Source organism: Prionailurus viverrinus, chromosome A2, assembly GCF_022837055.1.
Source record: "Prionailurus viverrinus isolate Anna chromosome A2, UM_Priviv_1.0, whole genome shotgun sequence".
NCBI classification, from domain to species: Eukaryota; Metazoa; Chordata; class Mammalia; order Carnivora; family Felidae; genus Prionailurus; species Prionailurus viverrinus.
Genome location: NC_062562.1, coordinates 91,012,099 through 91,028,680, shown reverse-complemented (window position 1 = coordinate 91,028,680; position 16,582 = coordinate 91,012,099). Strand labels below are relative to the sequence as shown.

The 16,582-nt window shown below is 41.5% G+C and overlaps 1 protein-coding gene across 2 annotated transcripts in view; it reads right to left on the bottom strand.

Moving 5' to 3' along the window:
- GRM3 (glutamate metabotropic receptor 3) overlaps positions 1–14,896 on the bottom strand; it is a 98,021-nt gene extending 83,125 nt beyond the window's left edge. For both annotated transcript variants that reach the window (XM_047849372.1, XM_047849370.1), the window contains exon 1: positions 14,429–14,896. In XM_047849372.1, coding sequence (XP_047705328.1) covers positions 14,429–14,896 — 468 coding nt within the window. The remainder of the gene's footprint in view (positions 1–14,428) is intronic.
- Between the last annotated feature and the right edge of the window lie 1,686 nt (positions 14,897–16,582).

The following is a 16,582-nucleotide window of genomic DNA, read 5'->3' as shown; positions in this document are numbered from 1 at the left end:
GTTTGTTAAATGAATGAATTGCTGAATGAGTTGGTAGTTTGCTACTCTCCCGTGTAATCTTTCCTATTACAAGGATAGATTTCTGTGGGAAGAAAATGACTGGCCACCAACAGGCAGTGTAAAGATAATCTCGAACACTATTGATAAACAATTTGCTGTGCAATATGGATCCTTCACTAATTACATTCAATTTTGCACTAAAATGAGATGACACATAAGACATGGAATTGGCTTAGACGTTTAGGAATCTGAAGCAGAGTATTTCGTATGATTAAAACCGATTTCTTCACATTATTTCTGTGTCACCAACTGGGAGTATATAAAAGGAAGTCAATATTATATCAACTGGATCTGGTCATCAGACCAATTCCCTTTAGGGTATAAAACTGTCTTTCATTCTGAGAAAAACAAACTAAGGGCCTTAGCCCTGAAACCTCAATTCTCAAACAACATATACCTAAAGTAGGGGTCATATAAATGTATATCTAAGGCCGGCTTCACCAAATGAACTGATATTAGGATCTGCTGATAAGAGAAGTTGTTTCTTTTTCTGGAGACAAATGCATCATATACAAGACACATTAAGCAGCCAAACACTCAGAACTGCCATCAGTTGCTCACTTATTCTTTCTTGGGAATGTCTAAAACTTTACCTTTCCGATAGTCAATAGCTGATTGTGGAGTGATGCTACTGTCGGCATCAAAACCATCCTTACGTGCCGTTGAGTATTTTGAGTTAAAGACCAATGTTTCTGAAAGTTTTACTTCTCTCAACATTTTTTAGCAAGTCAGGGGGACTCTTCTTTTTAGTACTCTGGGTGTCATGCTTCATTTCAGTGATGTCCTCATCATGAGAGAACTGTGAAAAAGAGCTCAGGTAGTCTGTTCTTTGATGTGAAAAGGGAATATGGATTGGAAATTTCTGTCGCCTGTGAGGCTCCAGATCAATCCTGCGGTCCCTCTTCCCGTTCAGGATGTCTGTGACGTACCTATTTCAAACATGAGCTTTGTGCCTTCTGCGGTGGCACCGTGCCACGTATTTTTCTCAACAGAAGACAGAAAGGCGTGTGCAAGTTTAGAGTCTAGTGGAAATAGATTTCCCACTCAAGAGATTGTCCCTTCACAAGGATGCCTTTCAGAACTTACAGTGTCATTGGCTTCGGAGACTGTGCTAATACATTAAAGGGAACACCGATAACTCATTTTTGTGTGGACCTGTACTTACCTACAAAAGTTCCAGATGGTGAGAGGCATCAAATGTTTACTTTCCGAGAGAAACACTGTCTATACGGCTGAAGTATATGCATTTGAAAAATAACTCGTTGTGGCTGTCCTGGGAATCAGGAGATTCAATAATAGCCACCATGGGTTTGCCTTTGCATTCTTAGCCGTTCATCTATCTCTTTGGGGCTGTTTTCTAAGATTAAGCCAACAACTTCAGCTGTTTTATCACACGTGCAGTCCTGAATGCTTGGCTCCGTCCTTTTAACTAAGCGATTATATATAAGTCTGGAAGAGAAACACTGAGGGCTGCACTTTGAACCATCTGCTACCTCATAACCCACGTGAGTACACGAAGCAGGTTGTGAAAGTGGTGATGGTAAGAGACCTCACCGACCCTGCTCTTCCAAATGACCAAGTTGCACTGTCAGCTGTACAAAATCCCGGATTGGTTTGTATTTTAAACTGCAACTGGAGGTGGTATATAGTTGAGAAACCGCCTGAGGAATCCAAGCTGTTCACATCACATGAGTTATCTGCCCATAAAGGATGCCAATCATATTGTTACTGTGGAAAGGATTAGTCATTTGTTTTTTTTTTTTTTTTTTGGACTGCCCTACCTGCAGCACATCTGGGAACATTTTGCATGAAAACAGTTGACTACAGCCCATGACTGAAGGCCAGAGATTAATCTGGATTTAGGAAATCACATAATAGAGTGTAGCAAATGCCAGTTTACTCAGTATAATCTGCAAAAGTCACTAACTCTTGCATGCCGTGGCCCCCCGAACACTAGTCAAAGGTTCATACTGCCTTTCCCATTCAACAGCCTGACTCAGTCCTGATGATTTTGTAGGGGCAGTCCAGACAAAGGATTCTTTATCTGTGGCGAAAACTTACAAAAATGCCTTGAAGTTACCCTGATTTCTATCCCAACCTCTCCCGAAATCGCTGCACTCAACGCCTGTGGCTTACAACCTGGACAATAATATACTTTCATTTTCTCCATTCGTGGCAAATGGATTTATGAATAGAAAGGTTACCCATTTGGGTGCTTTCAAAACTGAAATGATATGCAAACCACATAGGACTCCTCGAATCACGTTTTTTTGGGGGGACCAGTATTATAAGACATGTCGGGTTTCTCATGGTGACATGATGCTCTGTCTTGCTCCCTTCCTAACACGGCACTATTGGAGGAATAACTTTGTTTCCATCCTGACTCAGCACGTGCTTAGAAGAAGAGCCAGAAGGTATTTTGCCGACTGAATCGGTTGGCATCTGACTTTTGCTCCCCTTTTTCTCCATGAATTAATTTTCGAGAGAAATCATGGAACCGAATTCATTTGGGTTCCAGTCACTAACAACGGGATCAAGAGGTCTATGTCGGATCTGGTCCAGAGTGTGTTCGTGTTTGCCAGTAACACCTGCAAAAGCATGGCTCCCAGGGGGACTTGACACCAACAGATCCGTTAGAAGCAGGTCTTTTCGTACCTCGGGGATTGATTTTCGACAATGCCTGTTCGAGGATTTAACAGAGCCACAAGTTGCATTAAACCATGTTTTCTGTGACCCCTGAAGTGACTTGCCTAACGACAACACGACAAATATAGTCTTACCAATGAGAGAGACATTTCTTTCCTTGTTAGCTGTTAACCAAAGGCCAAAAGTTGTTGCTACGCCTGGGGGCAGATGAGGGCTAAGGCCCGGTTGAACCAAAAAAAAAAAAAAAAAAAAGGTTACTATTTCCTCCTGAGGTCCTGGGGCAATAATTTAGGGCAGAAGGTCACATACCACATTATTTGTAGCAAATAGAACTGTGTTATTCATGGTTTCCCCTTTGGCTGTTCACTACTTCAACAGAGGTGTCAGGAAGAAAAGCAAATAGTGTAGTGGTTCATTGCGCTGGAGCGGAATCAAAGAGGCCAACGTTTGGAAGCCCCGCTCCTTCCCTCGCCAGTTGTGTGACCTTAGGCGAATTGTTTTAACTCCTTTAAGATTCAGTTATCTCGTCTGTAGAAAGGAAATAATAGTAGTCCCTTGCTTGAGAAGTTATGTGAGGATGAAATGACAACACAAGTGAAGTATTGAACTCAGGGGCTGGCACTTAGCAAAGGCTCAGAAAGTGATAGAGATGATGGTAACATCTCACCCAGCAGTCATTCATTCAGCGGACTTTGATCAGTGCCAATGGTATAAGGCACTCTTCTAAACTTTAGATTTTTCTGTCATGAGTAAGGTACCCCCACTGCCTTCCATGAAATTATAGTCTGGTGCAAGAAAGAAAAAAGCACAGCCAAGGTTTAAAATTTTGAGGTACGTGTATACAAACTTATACAGAAACACAGGTGAACGAGCAACTAATAACACTCAGGTGAGTCATGGCAGGCCCTCCTGGAGAGGAAACTTGTAGGCTTGATCTTGAAGGATCAGTGAAACGTCACCAGAGAAAGAGAGAAGGATGTAAGAATACATAGAGAAGGGTCTTTGTTTTAATAGTATCCGATAGTTTAGTATTATCAGGGCACCAAGTGTCTTGCAATATTTAGTAGAAGGCAAAGAACAAAGGGACTGTAGCTACACTGCTAAGTGTTTTATATGCTGTGCTAAACATTTTGGATTTTAGCGTGTACTAAACATTTTTGGATTTGTTTACAAAATAAAACCATTAAAATTTTTAATTAAGGGAATGACATGACTTTTAAAGTTGTGTTTAAAAAAAAAAGGCTATAGTGGGGGTGCCTGGGTGGCTCAGTCGGTTGAGTGTGTCTGGCTCTTGATTTTGGCTCAGGTCATGATCTCGTGATTCGTGGGATCAAGGCATACTCACCATGGAGCCTGCTTAAGATTCTCTCTCTCTCTCTCTCTCTCTCTCTCTGCCCCTCCCCCACTCATGTTCTCTCTCTCTCTCTCTCTCTCTCTCTCTCTCTCATACTCGAATAAAAACAAAAGAAAAATAAATACAAAAACGCTGTACTGTATGACATCCAACTTGAAAAGAAAGAGTCAGGGAAAGGTAATAAGATTAACAAAACACTCATCCTGACTTAGGCTGTGAGTTCATGTAACCCCAGTAATGATGAATAAGTTCATACTAGAAATATCAAGATTGGAGGTTTAATGGAAAATGTCAGCCCACCTAAAACTGTTTTATTTGGAGGGGCCCTGGGTGGCTCAGTCGGTGGAGCACCCGACTCTTGATTTTGGCACAGGTCATGATCTCATGCAATGGAGCCCTGCATTGAGCTCTGTACCGGACCCTCCTGGGGATTCTCTTTCTCTTTCTCAGCTTCTCCCCTGCTCCTGCTCTCTCTCTCTCTCTCTTTCTCATAAACAAACAAACAAACAAACAAACTTAAAAAAAAAACCTCTTTTATTTGGTTGGTAGTACTCAAATACTTGTGTCTTCTTTGTTATCCTGTTCGTGTCCTTACAGGCCACCTTCAATCCTTCTTGGAAAGAAGCAGGTCATAAATAATACTGGTCGTTGGACAGAATAGAAAGGGTAAAGAACTTTTAAATCCCTGCTAAAGCCTTTCTTTAATGTGGAAATGAACACTGAGAGTCCGTTCAGTGGCCATTGGTAACAGTTGAAATTTGCTGGATGGCACCAACTTGTGTGGGCTGTTGGACTTCTTTAAATCTGGTTCCCAGTGATATTCCTTAAAACTACTGTGTAAGCATAGGTGAGATGTGCTTACGACATACATATAGTTTTTACTTCTACGGAAAGGTACTTTCAATGGAAAAATTCTGAACAAATTGTAGATGATGTGTTCAATCACATCTGTTTTCCACATTGGGGAAGCTCAATTGCCTGGTTTGTGTCCTACGAGGCCTCACTGTGAACCTGATGGCAGCTCCCCAAACCGGAGGCACAGTGCCTGGGAGAAACCAATGGGTCCCTGGGATGCATGCCCTACAAATTCAGCCCTATTAAGTGATGGCAAATGTTTCAAGATGCTTTGCCATTCTGACCACTTGGCAAGGAAATCCGGTCTAAATCTGGAATATAGTTTTTGAAAGTGTTTGCTTCTATTGTATTCTCCCCTGTGTTGCAGTTCCCTCTATTGGAAGGTAAAGTCAGAGCTGGCAAGAATCAAGGGTTTGTCACTAGTAACAGAGGGATTTCCATAACATACCAGGTGGTGATGTCAGAAATAGCAACACCCCAATTTCAGTGTCCAAAGTCCCACTGATATACTGCCTGGAGTATCAACGTTTGCTTAGAATTTAACTCCAAGTGTTTCTGGAACACTATTCTTAAATTTCCAAAGTCCATTAATTAGAAAAACACTCTGTAAGTTTTCAACTTCATTTTTCATAGACCAGTAAAAGCACTTCTACTACATTAAATCAATGAACTTTCATTATCATAAACTGCCAAGTGTTGGCTCCTTCCGTATTGAAATCCTGAGCCTTATGTATTGATCCATTTAAAAGGCACATGTTTAATGGTAATTTGAAAAGAGAACTTTGTGTTGTTAAAGCAAAATCACATCTTAGGTTTAGCTAAAGGTGTCAGGAGTCCTAATTCAATTAGCTTACCTATTCATCTATTTCACAGTATAAAACACTTGCTGATATGTCAGGAATGTCTGTATTCCTTGCATTTCATCCTATGACCTCCGTCAAAGACATGTGATGGCAAAAAAAAGCTGGTTCTCAGCCATGGGCCATTCTCTTGCCCATTGGACAAGTGGTCCTGATGGTAACCTCTTGTTTTTCACAAGAGTAGTTTCCAAATAAACACGACAGAAGGGGAATTAATTAAGGAATAAATTAACCCCAAAGCAAAGGAAAAACAAAACAAAACGAAACCAACCAACCAGCGCATCTTAGATAATTACCTCTGGTGAGAAATTTCTACAATGAAACAATGTTAACAAAAGCATTTTAAAATTGCTATTGCCTCCCTCCCGGTGATAAAGTCCTTGAACAGTATTGCCCTTTTTTTTTTTTTTTTTTTTGAGGAGGGGAAGCAGGAGCAATGAGGGGAGGTTTCAAAACAATCAGCTTTGTGAAATTGCTTTAGAATGAAAAGTCTGGAAAGGAAATAAATAAAAAGATTCTATTTGAGATAACTTTTGAGTTGGAGTTTCCTGAAGCTTTGGCTCTGTGAGGGGTTGATCAGGAGAGCAGTGTGGGAGGCAAGCTCTCAGGATCCTAATGTTGTTTCCACTATTTGCAAAGTAGTAGAGACTTCACCTTGAATGACCCCCAATGCCTCCAAGAACTGTCTCTCTTGGACTGCAGTTGTTAAAAGTTAAAAAAACAAAAACAAACTAACATATAATAATGATATAATAATAATAATACCAGAGGTGCGTGGGTGGCTCAGTCAGTTAAGTGTCTGACTTCGGCTCAGGTCGCAATCGTATAGTTTATGGGTTTGAGCCCACGTCAGGCTCTGCACCAACAGCCTGGAGCCTGCTTGGGATTCTCTCTCTCCCTCTCTCTTTGTCCCTCCCCTACTCACGCTGTCCCTGTCTCTCTCAAAATAAATAAATAAACTTAAAAACTAATAATATCAATAATAATATCTACTAAAATCTAAAATGTTAAATGTTCATTATGTGTGAAACACTATTTTTGCTGTTTTTAAATGTATTGTCTCATTTAATTCCTATAATTACCAGGAAGAGAGTACCATTAATATCTCCAACTTAGACATGAGGAAAGAGGCAATGAAGGCTTAAATGAACCCTGTCTGCATGCAGAGTTTTAAATCACCGAGCTGAAAGTAAAATTTTAGGAAAGCCTTGCTAAAAATGTATAGTTGTAGCATATCTGTGCCATGATCATTGTATCTGCAATATTAAACTTACTAAATACAACTATCATCTTTACTTTTCTGGTGATTGACACACTAAAGATAGATTAGTGAATGGATTTCTAATGCTGTCACTCTGCTTTTGTTGAGGTCAGGATGATGTTTCCTTCTCTTCTGCATTAGCTATGAGCATAGGCTGTGGCAATACTTGGCCCTCTGATGACTCTGTGTGGACTAAGAACAGAGCCCTCTCCTCATCTGGAATGGCCATGGGCGCCCAGCTCTGTGAACTTGGTTGGTTGTCCCTGGACAACTCTAAGCGCAAAGGAAGTAGAACCCATTTGTGTATCTTTGTGGTATCTTTTGATACTGAAATCAAGGTATATCTTTTGTGGCCCACGTGCAGGCAGTAGAGGAGGGGAGAGTGGGGGGAAACTTTTGTCCCACATTCTCACTTTGCTACATCATCGTCCTTTTGCATCAAACCCAGTTTTCCATTGTAAGAAAATGCTTATTTGAAACTTACGAACACCTAGACTAATCTGGAATAGGTGGGTCGCGGCTGTGACCCCCCGAGTCCGAGATTTGTTTACCTGGTAGAGGCATTATCCTTGGTGCCCTCAGTACACAGGCAAAAGGATGCATTTCCTAAACTCATGTGGCTTATCAGTTGGTGGAAAACTAGATCTGCAAATAAACAATGGTATTTAATAAGATAGTAGTGGTGATGTGTGTTTACGTTGTGGGAGCTTGGGAAGCGTTTCTCAAGAAGGGTAGGGTTGGAAGTGAGAACTGAAGGTAGGTGGGGTTTGGGAAGGCCTACAGACAGCTGAAGAACATTACATCCCAGGTGGAAGAAACACTGTGTTCTCTCTTTCATGAAAGAATGTGCAGATCCTCTCTGGGAGACTATGAGAAAGCAACTTTCCAGGGAGACTTCAGAGGCAGGCTTGATGTTTACACTGATCTAAATGTCTTTTTCCTGTTTATCTCCACTGCCTTCTGCTCATTCTGTCATGCTCTCTGGTCTCCTAGGGCTTATGCTGTCAATTGATACTCAGGTCCTATTCTTACGCCTGTTTTATATATGGGTTTGATACCTCCTCATTTGCTTATACAGGCCTCAGAGACTCCTAAGAGGTCTATTTTTAAAAAAAAATTTTAAGGTTTATTCATTTTTCCAAGGCAGAGGCAGACATGAGGCAGGGAGGGGCAGAGAGAGAGGGAGACACAGAATCTGAAGCAGGCTCCAGGCTCTGAGCTGTCAGCACAAAGCCCGACACAGGGCTTGAACCCACAGACCGTGAGATCATGACCTGAGCTGAAGTCAGATGCCTAACTGACTGAGCCACCCAGGAGCCCCCTAAGAGGTCTGTTTTTAAATTTTATTTTATATTCTCTCTGCTCCATGTTACCCAGACCCTACACAATAGTATTCTTGATGTTCTTAAACTATAAATGCTTAATAGATGCTTATTTTCTGATGAAAAATGATTTTCGTGAGAGCCCTGGTTGTAATATGTAGGTAATTGAGATGCCGGGTTCACCAAACTCATAAAAATACTACCATAATCAAGTGAAATAACAATTGGCTGGGCTTCTTCAAAGTGAGCCTGACAGAGAAGAGCCGATTATTTATTTGCTTCATATTTGAGATACTACTTCTGTGGTAATCCCTTGTATCGCAATAGTAGAGCATTTTGGTTACGCGAGAAGTGCCCTTAAATGCCGTATAGTTCTAATACCAACATGAACATGCTGCTTCACTTTCAAAAATGGGCCAGTTTTGCTTGAATAACCCCAGTGACAGAGGACTCACTTCCTCACACCCCCTGCTGTTTCATTTCTAGGACATCTCCCTTACGTTGGCCCTAAATGCGCCTTGTTCTAGATCAGTGATTGCCTGTTGGGAAGGGCCATAGCTCTGTGATTTGGCAAGCCATGGGAACATTTTTGGATGTCACAACTTCAGGTGCTGCCGGCATCGAGTCTAGCGGGTGGAGGCCGGTGATGGCTGCTAAAGAAACCTCCCAAGCACAAGGGCAGCACCAGCCCAATACTGCCAAGGCTGAGAAACTCTCCTCTAGGTTCACCTTATTGATCCACATAAAAAGTATAAAATTTTCCATCCAGCAGTCTGTCTGAGACTTGGACATAGTTAACTGCACGAAGGCTTTTGTATCTCCAAGTCCTTCGATTATTTTTCTAATGCTGTTATAATAAGACGAGCAATTCGTGTGTGACTCTTCCTAAAGCATTTGAATTTAAAAAAGAAATGAATCATTGGGAGGGAGGGCAATGCTTAATTCAAACTGGCCAGTGGCGGACCGCTTTTGCGCCGTGGAATTGGTGGAGGAATAAGAGAGTGGTGTCTTGATGTGCAGTTCCCCTTGCCCCATCTAGATAAAACCCATGAAACCTACTGCAAGGGATTTAGTTTAAGGAGTTATTCTGATCAGAGACATGATGGAAGCAATGCATGGCATTCCAAATCCGTGTCATGATACTAATGTCACAATGACTCTCTCCCAGGGCTAGAAAGGTCCTGAGATACGGATATTGCCTGTAAAAGGGTCTGACTATCCTGGGCATGAGAGAGAGGTAGTGAGATCCTTTCAAGGCTCTCTTCTGCCCTTTCTATGAGCTCATCTTTTAGATGCCATCTAACCCAGGCCCCCATTTGTTGCTGAGGTCACTTTAACACTCAGGGACACAACAGCTGGGTCAACTAATACCTGTCATTTCAGTTAAAATGTGCTCCAGGTCGGCAAGAAAGACTGAAAAAAATGACACATCCTCTGAAAAAGAGAGAGGAACGTTTTTAGAACAATTCAAGGGACATGTTTGAATGGACAGCTGAGGAGCTCTCATTGTAGTCTGTTTAAAAAAGCACAAGCATGAACAATGCTTCAAAATAAGTACCCTGTAGACAATGGCCCAGCTAAAGGCAACCAACCCGATACTCTTCTTGAATAAATACTATTTTCCCTTGAAGTGGGTAGATTGCAAGCTTATGGGGAAGAGCAGAATCGTCTTAAAGAGAATCACCAGAGGAGGTCAATAGATCCCATGTATATTTGCTAATAAAGAAGGATTTTGGTGCTAGCTTTCATTGATTATCCAGTTAAGAAATCAATACTGTTGCTTTATAAAAGGGACAACCACAGAGTGGTTTGCGCTGCTTAATAAGAGTGTTGGGAAAATAATTATTAAGGTCTTCATCCATGGTGATACAATTTAACTCAGTAAATCATTAAGAATTTCCTCTTTCATGCAGTTTTCACCCTCTGCAAACAATGCCTATTGTATGAGCTAACACAGCAGGAGGTATCTCCTCTGCTGACTTCCAGAGAGTTCTTTTCAGTTAGTGAGAAGATAATGAAAGAAGAGGAAGCGGGAGAGAAAGCATCTCCTCAAGCAATCCCACCAAGAAAGCAATCCAGGCTCACGTAGGGGGATTATTATCATTCTCTAAAATCCTCTCTCTCAACAGGCAGTTTTGTAACAAAAAACTCTTTGGTTTGGGACTGGGCGTTACAATTAGATGATAGGAAGTTTTCAAACTGGGTGGTGGATTTGTGTTAGTACATTTCTTCTCTGGCTTCACCCTCTTTTTTCCCCTCTGCTCAGTTCAAGCAAAGATACTTTCCATTAAATATTCAGGAAGTCAAAAGTAGTTAAAAATGGATTACAGTGTTGCCTGACGTAAATGAATCTTTGTGGCTACCGGCTACGTGCTGTTACTACGGTTATCAGACACCGGGGTTTATGAGAAGAGTCAGTCCAGGAGTAGTAGGCAAGTGTGAGAGGTACCCTGAAAAATCCACTCTCTTAAAATGTTTTCTTCATTAATATACAAGAGTGCTCTAAATTCAGCATTAGAAATTTATTGCTTTGGATTGCCTTTGACTATGTTTTAAAATTCTTACTAAAAGATTTATTTCAAACGGATAACACACTTTAATTCTTCTTCTTTCTTTCTTTTTTTAAAATTTACTCATTTATTTTGAGAGAGAGAGAGAATGCAAGTTGGGGAGCAGCAGAGAGGGAGGAAGAGAGAGAATCCCAAGCATGCTCTATGTTGTCAGGGCAGAGCTGGATGGGGGCTCGATCTCACAAACTGTGAAATCATGGCCTGAGCTGGAATCAAGAGTCAGACACTTAAACAACTGAGCCACCCAGGTGCCCCTAACACACCTTAATTCTTAGCTGTACAGCTAAGAATTCTCTGAGCTCCCTAAGGGGTCTCCCTAAGACCTCTCTTTGTTCATGATGCCTAGCTGAAAGCAAGACCCTGTGGGGAAGTGTTCCTTGGAAGCTGTCTGAAATTCAGTGTATAGACAAATCACTCCACCCCCTAGTTTACTTTGGCCAGGACCAGTGTGTGGTCTAATGAGAGCCTGAGCAGTCAGGACCCCAGGGGGCTATGGAGGAAGGGGTGAAGCCATCTCTGCACTTCCTCTCCAGCTCACTCCCTTACTGTGTCAAGGCCTTCGTCCTCTGGCCCATGGGTATCTGCCACAATATTCTAATTGGCCTCTTCAGATCCAGTGTCTCCTTCACACTGTGGCCCACTTAGCCTTCCTCCAGTGCAACTTTCATGCTATCCATCTTTCTCAAAACCTTTCTAAGTGTTGTTTCTGACCTTGTGAGCTATATGAACATATTGGGAATTGTAGTTACTGTTATTTCATAGGAATATTGTACCTGAAGCCAGAGTGTGAGTTCCTTGAGGTGAAGGCTGTGTTATTTCTTACTTTAGTGGTCTTTCTAACCCTTGTCCTAGTGCAGAACACACACAAGGGATATACACAGATTGACTTGTTGATGAAGCATATGGGGCACCAACAATGGCCTCATGGGACTGTTTGGCCACTGGGAAGGCCATGGAGTTGGTTTTAGATGTGGCTCTTCTACTGACTTTTCCTATCATTGTGGGGACCTAATAGTTACCATTTATTGAATATGGTAGTGTTTTGGTGAGGCATTTTCCACAGATGCTATCAATTTATCCTCTCAACAACTTATCAAGGTAGATGCTATTTGCTTATTTTATTTATTTACTTTTAACGTTTATTTTGGAGAGAGAGGGAGGGTAGGGGCAGAGAGAGAGGGAGGCAGAGAGAGAAGCAGGCTCCAGGCTCTGAGCTGTCAGCACAAAGCCCAACTTGGGGCTTGAACTCACAAACCACGAAATCATGACCTGAGCTGAAGTGAGAAGCTTCACTGAGCCACCCAGGGGCCCCTATTTTGCTTATTTTACACATAAGCTAAAAAATGTGGAGTTGGAATCATAACCCCATCTTTCTGGTGGTCAAAATTGATATCCTTCATTATAGCATGATACTTTTGGATTCTTTATTTGTGCTGTAGAAACAGAAAGCATATCAGCATTTGTGACTTTATGTTAATTTTGACCACATGAATGAAATAATAAGCTAGGTCCTTTGATGATTAAGAAATGGCTTCTTCCCTTGTGAACTCATACAGGATTTTAGTAGCCCAGACTTTTTTTTTAATAGAACAATTTGCCCCCCCCCCCCGGCCTTTTGAAGGTACATAGGTAGTAAAAGAGTAAAATTAGTTTAAAAAATCTGTTTGCCTGGCATAGTTTAATTACTTTGGCTAAACAGGTATTTACACATCTGGTGTAGAGTGTAATTTATTGCACTGAAGAAACTAAGGTCAGAAAAGCATATATATATTCTCTTACCAGTGGTAATATCAGGTATAATATAAATATTTATAAAATGATTGGCACCCATCTGGTGAGATTATTATTGAAAGACGACAGATACATATTTTTAATTCTCTCTTCTCAAATAGCAAATCCCGTCTCTCCTGATCCAAGTATAGAGATAGTGGCAAAATTAACATAATATGCTTTGAGATGTGCAATATTTTCTATCCACCTAATGAAGCCAAAGGGTGTTTATGAAAAACCAATTATCCTAATTACTCATAATATGAGGGTGTGTTCTGAAGAAGGAAAGAAATTTGAAGTAGCTCATTTAGAGCAGCACAGAATTGTACATAGAATTTTAAATGCCAGGAATCTAGGAGATAGAAATAAGGTTATTCCAATGCAAATAGAGCCGACTTAAGTGGTTTGTGACATCTAAAGATAACATGAATGTAATCTGACTTCCGTTAGTGCTTGGGGCTTTGATTATAGTAATTTGGTAAGAGGCAAAGAACACGACTCTTGGAATCACGGACTTTTATTATTGTGACCTTCATGCCATGCACTTCTATTATTGTGACCTTCGTGCCTCTCACCAAAAAAAAAAAAAAAAAAAAAAAAAGATTGAATGGCAGCTAACATATAGAAACCATATGGAACAGTTGAAAGAGCACAAAAGTACATAAGATTTGAGTTCTAGTTCTTGAGCTGCCTACCAATAGGACTTTTTGTGAAACCAGTCTTTCTGGGACTTGGGAAAATGAGAAGGTTGAGTTAGTAATTTCTCAGCTCTTTTCCATCTCTAAAATTCTGTGACCGTGTGAGTAAAAATTGCTAGAGTTTGAATAACGTGTTCCTTCTTTTTCTAACATAATTATAAGATCCAATTGTCAACTTTTTATCTTAATTTAAGTCACAGGCTGAATTGTTTCTCCCCCCCCCCCCCCCCACCGCCATGGTAGTAATTCACTGGCTTTTCTGCATACATTTTCAGATTTGCACCATGAGAAACTGTTTACGATTAGTCTCTGAACAAAATGATGCTTTAGTAAAAATTGTGTAAAAAAACCCCAGAGTTTAGATGCTATTTCTTCTGATGGTTGATTGTATGGATGGATTCAAATAATCATGTCACCTTATACCCACATCCTTTGTGATGTAATTTCATAGCACTTGTCCTGTGGGCAGGACATATTTCTCTGCTCCTCAACTCTGGGCTGAGCCCTGTCAGTTGCTTTGGTTAACAGGATGTTAGAAGGAATGATAAAGCAGAAACTTGGAAGGGGCCCGTGCAGTTAACTTTGCATTTCCTTGCACCTCTGCCATTGCTCTGAGAAGAACACGTCTGAGCTAGCCCAGCAATTCCAGGTGGAGGATAAGGAACAACCAGGAATAGAGCCACCCACAGCTGAACCCCACCTCGATCAGCTCACTCCAGCTGATCTTCAGATCAATTTAGATTCAGATCAATTTATAATTATTATAAATTATATTAATAAATCTTGTTTTAAGTCACTGAGTTTTGGGATAGTTTGTTATGCCACAGTAGCTACCAGAGACACTTCTAAACAGTTTTCATCGCTAGAGAAATGTTACGTCTGCAAGCCCGTATTACCAAATACCCACTGAAATAATCGATTATATTTTAATATTATCCATGAAGGCAATTATCAGGATATTTTCTTTTTGTTTCCCCAGGACATGAAACCAAAGAGACATAGCATTTTAACAATAGTGCTGGCCAATCTTACCTGTATGGAAACACTGCTGTATGAGCCGCCGATGACCCCTGCAATGAGCAGTGGGATATTTTCTTGGATGGCATAGGATCCGTCAGGACACATATACTCAGCTTCATCCACTTTAGTCAAAGATGCCCTGACAAATTCCAGTGATTGCTCTAATGCATAGGTATCCCTTGAGCATGTATCCAAAATGTGCACACCCAACTTCACTCCTGGTAGCAAGTAATTGTCTTTGTTGATTTCATCAATAGCAAACAACATGGCTTCCAGGCGTTGGATCCCTCGGTCCTCATTGATTCGCCCACATTCCTCAGTTCCAGTGCCTTTTTCATTAATAGGAAACAGACCCCCTAAAACAAGGTCACCTTCTATTTTAATTTCCCTCCTCAGAAAGTTATGGTCCCCTAAAGAGAGTAAAAATCCCTTTGAAAACAAAGCTAACATGAGAACTTGGAGTGTTGTCAACATCTTCATGAATCCTGCTTCTGTACCTCCGGGAGATATCAATGGATGAAGCCAATGTTGCCCGCTAGTCCTCCTCTCTCATTTCCAAACTGGATCTTTGGCCTGTCCTTCAAATAAGGGAGGAACAGACTAACAGAGCCTGTTACCAAATTCCTAAAGAGATAAAAATTATATGAACAAAAATGGTAAACAAAACATCAGTGATTACATTGAGGGTCCCCAATCAGACCTTTGACGGGATCATGACTCAAATTACCAGTTAGTAAACACATACTGCACCACTACACCAGGCACTCTCCCCACAGGGATTCTCACCCAGCCCTTACAACACATGGTGACGCAGATCTTAGCGGTTCCATCTCTCAGAAATGGGTACTGAGGACTAAAACAGTGAAGCGACCAGAGTGTACCTGGAATGGAGGTGATGTTTAGACTCTGGTTTTCCTAGTGCCAAGTTCAGTACTTCACCTACTTGGTCATTGGCTCTGGTCAGTCAATGGTAGGGCAGTAACTTGGATTAATCTGTATCCTTTCTCCTTCAGCTACATTTATAGACCAGCTCTTTTTATTCACTCTTTTCTTTCCATTTGGGGACGAAACAAAACACCCAAGTGGCTCTTTCACCATTTCTGTATTTCTGCCATCACATTCCTGTCCTTCCTTTATTCTAGATACTCTCAGCCCGCTGCAATCAAGATTCTGCCTTCACTGCTCTAAGGAAAAAAAAAAAAAAGGCGGCTCTGGAAAAAGCTACTACTGATCTGCTAAGTTTTCAAATCCACTAACCCCACTGTAGTCCTCATTTGACTTGAACTTCATTGAAATTCTGACTACTTTCTACCTGCTCCAGCTTCCTAGGTTTCTGTTCTCTTTCTTCTACATCTCAAATTTCATTGTTGAACACCTCCTCCCCACCCCAGGCTCGGTCATCCACTGTCAAGGTTTCAACTCTCACTGAAATGATTCCTAGGTTAGCTGCCTGCTAAACAGCCCTGCCTACACATCCCTGTGACACCTCAAGGTCTGTAAGTTATAGACTCTCTCTGATCTCTGCGATTGGATCTTCTTTGTATCCAGGTGCTCATGCCAAAAACCTGCAAGCTTGAGCCCTTCCCACTTTCCCCGCTTCCACCCTTAATTAGCCACTAAGTCCTGTAAAGTTTACCTGATTAGCTTCCTTCAACGCCACCTCTTTGTTTATAACCCCTCCGTGCTAGGCTCTTGTTCTCACTAACAGGACCATCGCAGGAGGTTCTACAGACCTGCTGCCCGCCCCCAAGGCATGTTTTTATCAGTTAGGAAAAGATAACCTTACTCAAGTACAACATTTTCAAATTTGTATGGTATCACCTGGACTGCAGATGATGGGGGAAAGTTCCAATTGCCGCCGATAGCTGCCTCCTCCAGCCAGAGTTAGGCAACTCCTGATGTGGCCTCACATTCAGAGGGGTGTAGTGATTACCAGTGGTGGGGTCTGTGCAGTAGACCGTGGCTTAGGACGCTTCAAGAAATCAAGCTTCTTTTTACATTATAGGGGAGAACATAACGCACCTTCAAGGATGCAGGCAAAGCCCTGCCATGATAATCATGTTTTTGACAGTAGGCTGGGGTCTTCCTAGGGAACATTCCAGAATCCTGGTGTGGAGTAGCCCAGTTGCATGTACACAAGCCAGCAGACCTACCTACCTACCTACC